At 37.9% G+C, this 13,517-nt stretch overlaps 1 protein-coding gene across 3 annotated transcripts in view; it reads right to left on the bottom strand.

Moving 5' to 3' along the window:
* The window catches only part of ccdc186 (coiled-coil domain-containing protein 186), a 35,357-nt gene that overhangs the window by 8,983 nt on the left and 12,857 nt on the right, over positions 1-13,517 (bottom strand). The window contains exons 6-15 of one of the 3 annotated variants that reach the window (XM_015054546.1): positions 13,366-13,485; positions 12,060-12,164; positions 11,628-11,726; positions 10,033-10,119; positions 9,812-9,954; positions 8,363-8,618; positions 7,253-7,442; positions 7,005-7,103; positions 5,772-6,000; positions 4,348-5,166 (exon numbers count right to left, since the gene is read on the bottom strand). In XM_015054546.1, the coding sequence (XP_014910032.1) occupies positions 5,154-5,166; positions 5,772-6,000; positions 7,005-7,103; positions 7,253-7,442; positions 8,363-8,618; positions 9,812-9,954; positions 10,033-10,119; positions 11,628-11,726; positions 12,060-12,164; positions 13,366-13,485 (1,341 nt within the window). In that variant the 3' untranslated portion in view covers positions 4,348-5,153. Of the gene's footprint in view, positions 1-4,347; positions 5,167-5,771; positions 6,001-7,004; positions 7,104-7,252; positions 7,443-8,362; positions 8,619-9,811; positions 9,955-10,032; positions 10,120-11,627; positions 11,727-12,059; positions 12,165-13,365; positions 13,486-13,517 lie in introns of those variants that run through there. The other 2 variants (XM_015054544.1, XM_015054545.1) reach the window with 2 other exon arrangements.

Below are 13,517 nucleotides of genomic sequence, written 5' to 3'. Positions count from 1 at the left end.
ACCAAGCTGTAGATCTGATTAGCTTGGTTTGTTTCTGAAGGAGAGAGACCAAAGATTTCACTCTTTATATATGTGAAGCTGTTGGAGATAAAACCAATAAAGGTATAGAGGAGTGAATTTTTAGATTAAAAAGAAACAAAAATATTCAACCCCAATTGTTTTCCTTCCTTTTCACAAGTTTATCCAACTTTGTGCTGGTCACATAAAGTCCACCAGAAATACAATGAAGTTTGCGATTAAAATGTGACAACAAGAGCAGAGGTTTTAATATCTTTGCGTTGATACTAAAAGATAAAGCATCTCCACTCGAGAAAAGCAGTCAACAAAAACATCTTCATTTGCAGTTCAGGGACCAAAAACTCTCTCATAGGTATATTCTGATCTGCCTGGAGGCAGGGAAACATCCCCTAAGGGGAACGAGCTCTGCTTGGTTTGCACACATCTGGTCGTAGCCGGAGGTAGCAGACAAAAACAAAATAAACACCCAAACAAGGTTATTTAGATGAACTGGATTGGTGTCCTGACAGTTTCACCAGCCTCATCTCCAAACATGTTGAAGACGATCTTAGCTGAGCTGCTGCATGACAGATATCACAAACCAGGCAGGGGGAGGGATGTTTGTAGATTTCAAAAGTGCAACATGTAAAAACAAAACTCGCTGCTACGATAATTAGTTTGCAGAGCTGTGATCAAAGCTGGAGAATCGGTGTATTTTCTGGTAGCGCAGCAGGGAAAGTCAACAAAAAGGGAGATGAAGCAGAGGAGGGTCAAACTAATACAAAACAATCACAACAGGAGCAACTACGACAGCTGCTATCGTCCATTACTGTTCATCTAAAAATGGAACTATAATAAAATCGTTACTCAAGAATACACAAACCATTTAATAATACGTCTGTGGTATCCCAAGGTTCTGGCTTGGGCCCGGTATTTTTAATTAATTAAAAATTTTTTTTGCTATGTTTTCACTCAATTGGACAGATCATTAATACATTTTGCATGCCAGGTAAATGACATTCAAAGGGTTGGAAAAAAGTCAGTGTGTGATCATTTCATACGAGAGTCGTCTGATCAGGCAACATTATGACTTTTACACTTAGCAGTTAAGCCAAACTTGCTATTTATCTTGTTGGCAAATCAGAAATAACTTGTTTGAAATGGTAATCATTTAAAAAAAAAATTAAGATACTTTGTGTCAAAACATTTATTTAAAAAAACCCACAGCCCTCCATCGCCTTTGGTTGGCCCAAAACTCTGCAGTAAAACTGAACCAACAGAAGAACTTACATAACTCCTGTTTATTTAAAATTAACTTTCAGTGCTCTCTGAGTGGTTAAGCTCTTTCCTATATCATGCAATTGTTAAAGCCACATCCTCAAACCAAAACCTATTCATAGTCGCCAAGGACCAGATATAAAACTGGAGGGGATTGCAATTTTCCACACAGTTGCTCAACTGTGAAACGGCCTTGCTTTGTCTTAGCATCGTCTTGGGAGTCTGGACTCATTTAATAAGCAGTGGAAGAGAGTAGTTCACTGTCTCTTTAAGCAGGTTTTAATTAAGGATGTTTTAATGTCTTTATGAAGCAGATGAGCTACATAAACATTACTGAAAACTGGCAAAAAATGTACTCCAACTAAGAGGCAAACCACTTTTTCCTCCTGAATAAAAGAAAAGAGATGTATTTCAGTGTCAAAATGTATGAATTTTACATTTATTGGCGATCCTGGAAAAGTTTTACACAAAAGCAGGATTTTATTATCCCATGCAAATAATGTGGAGGTCACAACAGGGATACGCATGCAGATGTCTAAATCTGACTCATTCTGACAAGAGGACGATTATATTTAACATGCAGCTCAAGCAGTTAGTCAGAGACTTCCTGCTACAGCATGCAGCCACGATCTGTGTGGTGAAAATAAAAAATTAAGTGGAGATTGATCAACACAAACCTGAAACCCTGCAGCTGAGAAGCGACTTAATGACTGAAGCACATACAGGTGGAGCTCAAGTCAGATTATCATCACAAAAAAGTTAATTTAAGCAACTGACATTACTTACAGCACTGCAAAAACAAAATCTTATCAAGTATTTTGGTCTAGTTTGTAGTGCAAATACTAGGCGTGCACCAATTAATGTGATTGGCCAGTTTTCTGGCAAGAAAGTTGCTGAACTCAAGATCGGCTGATAAGATCGACTTCACATGTAAAAATCAGCCGATCACTGATCTCCCAAAATTAAGGAAATTGGCACAAATAAATCAGTGCACGCCCAGCAAATACCTCAATACACTTGAAACAGATTTTTTTCGCTTATAACAAAACATTTTCCCCAAGTAATGAGTAAAAAAAAATATTTGCTAGTATTTTTTTCCTCCATATTAAGGAATTCTTTACTTAAAACAAGCTGAAAAGTTACTTGTAAGTTAATTTGGTTTCGGTATATTGAAACTAGACCAAAAGGTCAGATTTTGTGTTTTGCTGTGTGGAGTTTATTTAACTTCATTACAGAGTGAAGAGTTAATGAAAATGAAACTCCTTTTCTTTGCCAACAGAAAAGTACTTTGCACTCAGTACTTGGTTGGGGTTAATTTTGCATGAATTAGTGCATCAGTGCAATCGGCCTGAGGCTCTGCTGAGGCGCTAAGGAAGCCCAGGTTGCTTTAACGGTGACCTTTAGCTTCTCTGCATTGCTGCCTCTGCCGTCTCCAATAGATTCCCTGCAGCTGAGTTTGCAGGTCAATCAAACACAGCGTCATGGTCATTAATGCAGCTAGTTTTGGGATTGCGGGTGTGGAAAATGAAATCAGTGCCTCCTTATGAGACTTTTTATCAGAGGGAAGCTAACGTCTTTGTGCCTACAAACTCTTCCTCCCAACGATGCGACATTAAATTCCAGATGAAATGCAAAAATTGCTCATCTATAAAGGCATTTTTTCCTTCCACTCAACTTTCTAATTAAAATGCTTGGATGCAGAACTCTGAACAGCTGATGTCTACTTACAATAGAAACCAGATATTTATATAAACCAAATAAAAATACACACATTTATTTCCCTCACTGCGTCATGTGAAATCAGATTAAAGCTTTCTTGTTTTAGCTTAGTTAGAATGACCAAAATTTCTATTATTTGCTAAATGTCTTTTTATTCAGTGTATGTAAATGTCTTCTTAGAATATTCACAGCTTCTGTAAGCAATCACACCTCTTTCTTATGCAGTAGAGATTCATTTTTCTGACCTTTTCCTTCCTCTTTCAAAACTAGTCTTGTGTAATATTTTAAGTTTTCAGAGAAAAGACTATTTGGAGCCCTCAGCTGTACATCATAATAAAGCAATACAAGCTTGTAATTTTCACTCTTTTTGTAAGAATTATGCGTTTGTCACATTTCTTTACCGAATTAAATAAAAATTGCAGTTACATTTTAGTTAACTGAGACATATCTGTAAATCTATGGAGCAAAATAGAATAAAAAAACAAAAGTAGGTCGATGCAAAAAGCAGAAGAAGCCGCCACCATATACTTTCCCCATCCATCCACTTTCACACTCACAAATACACCTGCGCTAGCACAGACATGAAATGAAACTTACCTCTGACTAGGCTTTCAGAGGTCCATATATATGGACCCCAAATCCATCACGATAGTTTTTAATAAAACAAAAAAAAAGTGACATAAATTAAACATATGGCTACATGATTAGAGAAGCGGCATGCAGAGATCAGCAGGAGGATGACAGATGTGAGAGACGGCTTGGAAACATGCAAGATGGCAATTTCTCAAACATGTAGTTTCCTTTATTCTGTTAGAAAGCAGCAACACATGGACGCACATTGAGATGGTGGGAATGATTTAGCCCAGAAGATGCAAAGACGGAGAGATGGGGCAAAAAAACCAGAAGGAATCAAATAGTTATATTTTATCTGAAATTGATTGAGAGTAACACAGCCTTTAGCAATAAATGTAAAAGTTAAGTAACGCTTTGAAGTATCTGATGCTAATTTGTGCATTTCTGACATATGTGAAGTTACAGCTACTGATTTTTAGTTTGATGACAGGAAAAAAGAAACGCAACACATTGAGCTTTAACATCTGCTTCAAAATAATTAACAGTGACGAGAGGATAAAATGCCCTACAGATAAATGGGAACCCTGAACAGAAGGCATCCGCTTCCCAACATTATCCGATCGACTCCAGTCACCTGAACAGACTAATGGGGTCTGAGGATGTGCTTTTTTTTTTATGGCGGATTTGTGTGAGTTCATGTGGATGAAAACGTTTCTGAAACCGAACCCATTTTTTGCTTTTTTTTTTTTTTTACAGAGTGGTGGAGATTTTTATTTTCAAAAAGACCTGGCTACATGTGGACAAGGCCTTAGCATTTAGCATGGAGGTGAAAAAGTAACATTTTCCTTCAGATTATTGCTCTCCTGGTTCGTCCTGTCAGCTGAGCTGGGCGGCCATGTTGTAGGTGTGGTACGTTAACATATGCTGTCTTCATTTTCAGATGATAAATTCAACAGGATTGCGTGCGATTTTAAAATCCAGGACATGGTTATTACCCCAACCTTCAACTGTTGCACTTTATGTTGGTCTATTGCATGATATTCAAATAAAATGCACTTAAATTTGTGATTTATGTTTAATTTGCAAGAATCTGCAAATGTTTTTCCCGGATTATCTACCCAGATGGAAACTGTGTTTAAAGCGGTTTTTGTTAGGCATGTTATATGGTGATTATAAATTAAAAAATTACAAAATTCTGACTTTTTTCTCAGAAAATTAAAGTCAGAAAAAAGTCAGAATTCAGAGACAAAAAGTTTTTTGTCTGCAGTGGTCCTAATCTTGTTCCATAAGTAACAGCTACAAATCAGAGTAGAAGTGCTTACTTCTTTACTTTCCCCCCCAATTCTTAAGTAGATTTTGTTCTGACTGAACTTCATGCTTTGTAAAGAAAGCTAACATCCCATTTTGCAAATTTATATTTAGTGCACAAGCTGCAAAAAATAATGCAACGACAGAAAACAAAATTGTGCAGGAGATGCTGTAAACTAATAATGAGCTTCCTGACCCTAACTGCTTTTGATCCTTCTAGAGTCCTTGTGTCTTTATTCATCATCTTCCTCAGGCTTTACATTCAGACTTGTGAATGTTCACCAGGCTATCCTGGAGAGGATGGGGACAGAGAGGCAAAAAGGACAAATTCACATCCATACTCTGGGTGGTGTAACACCCCCCGGGCTTTGCTGAGATTCTGCAAGCTAAATTTAGCAGCGAACCGTGGGATTCGTCCTCAATTTTAACTCTTAAATGTAGGTTGAGCCTAATAGATTCAAGCGCAGAAAGGCAAGAAATCGGAGGTGAGGCACAGGAGACGACCCAAGACAATAACTGTATGCGAATGAGAGTCGTTTTCACATGAGGAAAATGTACATTCCTCATACGAGTCAATTTCCCCCGGATTATCTACCCAGATGGAAGAAAACTGCTGGAATGAGGAGCTGATGTTATCTCAGGAAGGGTTGTTAGTTTTGTTAAAGGCAGATCACAGAAATCGTCTCCACAGCATGATTCAAGGTTCCTGCAGCTAAAGCAGTCGCTGCAGGCTCTGAAACCCAAACCAGAGGTTTTCTGGCATGTTGTTTTCTGTTATTGTAGGCTACGATATCGCACACTTAACACACAGCTACACTGATCATTTCTGCAGGATTTATTTGTATATCTTAGGCAGAAAAAACTTTAGTTTTGAACAACTGGACCACGCCACTCACTTAGTCTTTTTCCGGATCTCTTCCACCAGCTGTTTAATGTGATCCTCCATGAACTCGATCTTTTCCTGCTTTCTCGCCAACGCCTTTTGCAGACGGACAATCCGGTCCACGAGGACGGCCTTGTCCACCTCTGGGAAGCTGTCCACCACCATAACGGAGGGACCGGACTGGCTTTCCGGCGACCGCTCCTCAACGCTGCTGCTCCCACCTTGGCGCGCGTTTAAGGAACCTGATTGAGAATCGGAGACACCAGTTGTTTTATGATGCAATATTCTGGCTTGGTTTTGCACCAACTTCATGCATTTTAGCAAAAAAAATAAATAAAGTTGCATTGTTTAGTGTAATTTTCAGCTGGAAAATTCGCACAAGTGTGCAAAAAAAAAAAAAAAAATTAGAAGAGCTCATGTTTCACAAAGTCAGTTGAAAATTTGATATATATATAAAACATTTTTTAAGAATTTATGTATTCCAATTTTGATGATTCTCACTTAAAAGCTACCTAAAATGTATTTACCTGAAAATTTTAACATAAGAGCAATAAAAAAGGATAATTAATGAGCCATAAGAAGCCACTGTTAAAGAAGGTGGCTGTACCCAAGCAACTGTAGGGAAAGTTGAGTGGAAGGAAAAACTATGGGAGAAACATGAAAGAACATGTGTAAATGCATCCTCCAGAGGATTGTAAAGCAAAGTTTACTCAGAATTTGGGAGGAGATTCAAAAGGCCTGGACTGCAGCTGAACTCAGGGCTTCAAAAGTCACTAAACCCAGAACTGTATTCAGAACTAAAACTGTTGCATTAATCTCCACGGTATCACTGTACATCAAAGAACAAAGTCTATGACGTGTTGACAAGTGGAAAACAGAACAAGCCAGACAAGCTGAGGGCTGCTATTAATAGTTATTTATTTATTTATTAGTAGAGCCACAGGCTGATCGACTCCATGCTACGCCGCATTGATGCAGTAATTTATGCAAATGGAGTCTGAGCACATACAGCTCAGAATATTTTTCTGTAAACTGACACGACACTGTCAGTTTTTCTGAAAATGTAGTTGTGAGCTGAAACAAAAGCTTAGTAAACATTTACATCTGAAATTAATGATCTTTTGTTATATTCTAATAAATTAAGATACAACCCAATGCCAATAAAGTGGGAATATTATATTTAACAGAAAGTAAGGAGTATGAAAGTTTTAGATTAAGAGTGTGACGTTAAATGTTAAATACTAACCAAATCTCAGAGCAGTACCTGAGGAACTGGAGCGACTGCCCATACTGCTGGCGTCCCGGTCGCAGCCGCCGTTCTCAACCTGGTCCAGCCTTTTACGGGCTGCAGGGAGAAAACAACGTCGAATCAGAACAAAACAAAACGGAGCTGCACAGAACTCAAACACTGAAACCCTGACACTTTTCTGCGTGTAAAAAATTTAAGCGACAGTTTCTCAATTTGTGCTAAATTCAGGAGCTGTTGTATCGAACCTTGCGTTAGTTGTTTGGTGAGGTCCTTGATGTTGGCAGCTTGTTTCCGTTTCTGGGTCACCAGCTCGTCCCTCAGCTCCTCCACTCTGGTCTTCAGCTGGGCCACCTCTGTCTGCAGCGCCGCCCGTTCCTCCTGCAGGCCCTGTACCTCCTGGCTCCTCTGCGCTTCTTCCTGCTTCAGCTGTCGCGACTGCAGATTTATAGGAACGCAGGTTATTATATAGTGGAAATACTTTGTGTGCAATGACGTTTTTAATCACTTTATCGAGTGTTTGGTTTGTGAAGATTTAATTTCTGGAGAATGTTGATTTTTTTTTTCCTATCAATGATCTCCTTGGGTTTCCATCTTCTTTAGCAAATGTGATTTAAAGTTTCTATTTGTTTCAACTTTGAACACAGGTCAGTTCTATGATGGAATATTAGAGACAGTTTAATATTTATTTATTTTTCTTTTTTCAACAAGAAAAAAGTCAATTTAGAAGAAAGTAGTAATTTTACGAGAACTCCCACATAAAAATTCAAAAAATTAAAATGAGTGTTGACCATTATACAGTTTTACAGATAATACTTAATATTCAAAAGAAATACTCAATCTTTTAACACATCAGCATCAACTTATTATTGCTAGCAGGACTTTGAAATGACTGAGTGTATTAAGGAGACAGATTTTCATAACCTAATACTAAAGCTTCATGAAAACAACTTTTTTTCATAATATTAAAAGAAAAAAATATGCAATTCTACTAGAAAAAATCCTCAAAATTACGACTATATACTAGTAGATAAAGATTCTCGTAGCCTGGGCTTGATAATCCATTGTTCATCTCACAGAAAGGATGACTGAAATAGAACCTCATTCTGTACTTTATAAAATGACAGAAAATATTTTCCTTCATTTGTTTTGTTACAGCTTTTTAAAGCAAAAAGAATAAAAAATTAAAACCAGAAATCGGATCTGGTAATGAAAAAAAAAAAGAAAATCTGATTTTTATTTTCAGCCTCATCGCCCAGCTCTCCTAGTAAGACATTATGTATGCGTTTGCTATATAAAAGCATCTCACTCCTCAGCCCCAGACTGAGTCTCGATGTGTCCCCTCCCAGCACCCTTACCTTGTCCTCCAGGAGCCTGCTGGTCTCCTCCTGCTTCGCTTGCAGCTCGGTGAAGCTGCTGCTGACCTGATCCAGCTGAGACTGCAGCGCGTTGCTCTCCGACTGCAGCTGGGCGTTCTTGCTGCTCAGCTTCTCGGTGAAGCCCAGCAGCTCGGCTTCACGCTCCCTGCTGCCTTGGACGTCGCGCTGGAGGTCAGCCATCTGACTGGTCAGGCTCTCCACTTCCTCCTGGAGAGAGGTGATCTCCTGTTTGTCCCTTCATAAAGCAACAAATGTGAGACATGTGTTAAAATCTTAAAAACAACTGTTAAAGTAGCACATGTTAGAAAGAAATTACAAAATACGTATACAAGACATCAATCCAGCAGAGGTAGAAAAGTTCCTGAAATAAATTTTCTTCTAGCTTTGTCAGAGAAATTTGTACCAAATTTGCTATGTGCATGTTATATAAGAGCTCTTTATCCAGTATAAAGCACAGGTATTTATAATAAGCAAGCTCAATTTACTCACCAAGGGCAGGGGTAATCAGTAGATAAATCTCTAATAGTGTCTGGGAGTGCCAGAAAACTTTTTTTTTTTGTTTTATCCACATTCAAAGACAGTTGCAAAGTGTAACTGAGACTAAACTGAGATAAAGTCAGACTGTAAAAACTATAGCCTGAGAGAGTGAAGAAGAGCAACAATCGATTAACAAGTCATCTGCATAAAAATGATAAAGGGCATTTGACAAATTATCACTAAAGTTATTTGTATGAATAAAAAATAAAAGCGGTCCAAGAAGTGAACCCTGTGGAACTCCTTTTGTAATTTCAAGAAGGAAAGAAGCCAACACGAAAAGGATAAATACTATTATTCCTACAGTTCAACGTTTGTTACCATTAAATCCGTTTCCATAACAAATGTGCGCAAAACTTTGTCAATATTCCACTAATGTTGAGGTTTCTGTTGAATAAGAAACAAAATCACATGAGAATATGTTCGTTCACCTGATAAGTCTTTAAAAAAAACAAAACAAAAACTTCCTGTTGTCGTCTTCTTTGTGGTTTGCACCAGCAGCAACATCTGGTTGCTGATCTTGTGACTCGTGATGCAAAAAAAACAAAACATTTCCATTGCAGTTTTGTGAAATAAAACAATTTTGATATGCCAAAAAAACCACATCATTCTAGCGCCAAAACATTTGATAAGAAAAAAAACACGTTTTTTTCGAGATTGGCATGTTTTCAAGATGTCAAGTTGCAGAATTATATGGTCAGTGGAAACGCAGCTGATGGCAATCAAAGCTGATAAAAAGTGTTTGTATTTTATTGGAAAAAATGAAAACTAAAATAAAATTTAACTAAACACTTTGGTAAAACACTGCAAGCCGCATTTTGGTTATCGAGTGATTTCCACACAGGGCTCATCTCTGCATTGTGCGTCTAACAATAAAAGCTTGTGCATCTTTACCGTTGGTGCTGCTCCTGAAGCGCAGAGACCTCCTCCAGTTTCTCTCTCTGCCGGCCGATCTCAGCCTTCTGCCGGTTTATGATCTCCCTGTATTTGGTCAGCTCATCCTCCCACCGCGGCCGCTCGTCCTCCAGACACTTTAACTAAGGAGCCAGACATCCTTGTTAGACGGAGGACTCGCGCTCGCCGGCGCTACACAAACATCGCTCCGGATGACGAACCTTAGTGCGGAGAGTTTCCAGCTCATCTATGCTTTCTTTGTAACTCTTCTTCAGCTCCTCCAGCTCTTTAGCCTTTGCTCGATGCATCTGCAACAGGAATGAGGTCATATTTTATATTTGTATGCATTATATTCTTTTTTCTGGAAAACAAGGCAGTCAATTCTCTATGTAGCATCATTACACAACAAATAGATTTGCTTGAAAGCCACGTATTGCGTTTGTTTATGAATTCATTAGGGATGTGAAACAAATGGTTCCCCCCCCCCATGTTTTGCCTCATGTTTTTAACAAACTCATTATTGGTGCTGCCGCTAGTCAACTTTTCCAAGAAGTCATTAAAGGCCTCCGGTATCCACGACGACGCAGCAGTAATAGGGATTCTGGTAAATTCTATTTCGTCCATTCATCCTTTTGCATCCAATTTAAATGTAATCTCCCAACCAGTAATGGAAACAGTTTTGTTAGCATAATTTATGATTTAGGTTGCTTCATCATGAGTATATGAGATGCATAACAATAAATATAGGTTTTAGAGCGATCAGTGGGCCGGAGTCAAAGTTTGAAGTAAAACCAAAGAGCGTCAGGTCAGCAGTTTTATTTAACGCCATGACAACAGACCGTAGCTTTTGTTGAAAACTTCGTTATCAAAAAATGACTTCTTTCTGCTGCCGCAAACATCAGAAATTCAAACGTAGGGACTCTTTTTTTTTTTTTTTGGAGGCATTTTCACTGAGCTGTCAACAACCTGTAAAAAATGAAGCACACCCTGGAATTAATCTAACTGGGTGATGTCTTCTGGGTTTGTTGTTGAAATGCAAGGCTTAATATTGATTATTTCTAGGCCATTTATTTTTAAAGTCTGATTCCCGTTAGAGTGTGGCGCTGAGAAAAAACAGGCCACAGCGTTTGGACCGAGTCCATTCGTTCGGTCGTGTGCATGCAGAGCATCAGAGGCAAAATTACTGCGACTGCTACGTTAAGGCAAGCTGAGGAAAAAAGTGGAGAAACAAGCTTTAAATCAGGATCATTAATAATAAAAATAAAGGGAACCTGTGCTGTGTTTTGTCTTTTAACGGACAATCACATGGAAAATCGACAAAAAGATTAAGATTTAGACTGCTTGCAAAAAGCGTTCATGCTATTCCAAATGCTTAGAGATAAACATTTCAAATTTTCCTTGCATTTATAATTAACCTCCTTTACTCCGATAACCCAGCAGACTGATCTGGATCTGATCTGATTGAGTCATTTTGTAAAAAAACTATTTCTGTAATCTATAAAAGCTGAAGTGGTATCAACACTTTTGGAAGGATGATCCATCTTCTATTGATGGTCCATATTTTCAAATTACTTGTAGCTAATTTCATCTTCATATTAAATAGATCAGAGCCCACAAGACACTTATTTTTTCCACAGTATTATTTTTTATATCCGTTATTCCTTTATAAGCTTCACAGTGATCACACTGCCAGCTGAAATGTTACAATCAGTTATTTCATTCTGGAAATAAAAGGAGGAAAAAGCACATTGAGAAAGAAGATGAATCTGTAAAAAAAAAAAAAAAAGGTGCTTTAACTTTAGATGACGTGCGTCACCTCTAACTGGTCCGTTTGCTCCTGCTTGTGTTTCTCCAGCTCTCCTTTAGTTTCCTTCAGTTTGGCGTCCAGCTCGTTGGATCTGAGCTCTTCTGATTCCTAAAAGAGGAGTTGGATTATTGTTTTAAATACAGGAGAATAAAAGATGAGGAACAACAGTAAGTGACATTAATATGTTCTTGTGTTAAATTATAAAATCTTTGTCTGGTGTGTGTTATGATGCAACAGTCAGAAATAGTAGTTCTGATTAATTTCTCTAGGAGAGTCAAAACTGTCGTGGCTCTTTTCTGCCACCATCTGGAACAGTCAGCATTCACAGAGTCTGGTCAGGTTTCCACCTTTACCTTAACTTTTAATCCTAACAATAAAATCAGTACTAAAATAGCCTCTTAATTTCTGCTGTGATCATGATCACACTTTCACACAACACACCTGGTACGTTCGGATCATGTCCTGGCAATTCTTTCGGATCTGTTCCGTCTCCTCTTTGGCCTGAGCCAACTTGGACGTCGTTTCTCTCAGCTTGTCTTTTGTTTCCTGGACACAAACAAACATGAAGGTGCTTTTGTAGAGGAAAAACTAAAAAAAAATAAAAAAGCCTTTTATCGCTCAGAGGGTTCAGGTTAAAACCTCAACACTCATTGCTAGTTTGTTTTTTTATCTTTTCCAGCAGTTTTGCAAAAGGAGAAACAACAGCTGGATCTGTGTGGCCTTCAGCAACTCCTGAGCTTTTGCACCCTCTTTTGTTTATCTGCTTAGAGGGAGGGGGGGGAAAAAAATGAAAACTATTCTTTTGTTAGAGCTGTTTTTCAAAAACAGCTACAACGACAACAGCAATTTCCTTCCAGGGTCATTACAGTGCAATTTCCATTTCATTTTATCCCCAAATCACACATTTAATCATGTTATTTTACAGCCTGTTGGCAGAGAAGGTGATCGTTTTTATGCTGACGTAGATCGACAACTGGTCAGGTGGGATTTATTTTTTTTAATGTTTTATGTTATACAGGGTGGTATGTGTGACGTGTAAAAACTGAAAACACACAAAAGAATATCACCATTTAGACGATTTGATGATCATTTTAACTTAAAATGCAAAGCGGAATCCTAATACCAATATCTGAGCACAAGAATCACAATGAATAAAGTACAGACAGCTTCACATGTATCTGAACACTTAAATGGCATATTAGGACCACTGTGGATAGAAAATAGATAAAAAAAAAAAGGAAGAGTAAATTTCCACCAAAAAATCTTAGAAAATTTATAGAGGAAAAAAAAAAAAGACACTTTCAAAGTTTGAAAAGTCGAAAATATTCAGAAATTTCTTGATTAATCTCAGAAACCTAGGGAAAAAAAAGTTTTAAAACTAAAAAATAAAATTCAACTTCTGAAACTCCAAGTTTTTTTTCCTCAAAAATTCTCAACTTTTCAAACTTCAAAATTTCCTCTTTTTTTGGCAGATATTTACTCCATTTTTTCCCCGTATCTACAATACACAGTCGTAGAATACTGACAAGCTTTGTTTTATTTTACCCATTTAATGAAACATTTTAAAATTACAGATAGATGTAAATTTAAGACCAAAAGGGATCCTGCTGTATCGGCAGGATTAAGAATATTAAACCCAGTAGTGCCAAGCTTTTTTTTTTTTTTGCACATAATGAACCCAGGCTTGTATTTATTTGGTTGGCAACAGATGGTGAGCCAGTTGCAAAAACAAACTTTGTAACGTTACCTTATGAGCATCTGCTTCACTCTTTAATTTGTTCTGGGCCCATTTGACTTTGATTAGATGAGAGTTGATCTCCTCTTTCAACTTTTCCCCTTCTCGCGCCAGCCGGCCAACCTCACCCTCCTGTGAATAAAGAGCATAAGAATGAGACTTAC

Source organism: Poecilia latipinna, unplaced genomic scaffold (assembly GCF_001443285.1).
Source record: "Poecilia latipinna isolate Pla-1442-1.1 unplaced genomic scaffold, P_latipinna-1.0 Scaffold1259, whole genome shotgun sequence".
NCBI classification, from domain to species: domain Eukaryota; kingdom Metazoa; phylum Chordata; class Actinopteri; order Cyprinodontiformes; family Poeciliidae; genus Poecilia; species Poecilia latipinna.
Note: the sequence above shows the minus strand (reverse complement) of the source record. Positions and strands in the feature narration are given on the sequence as shown.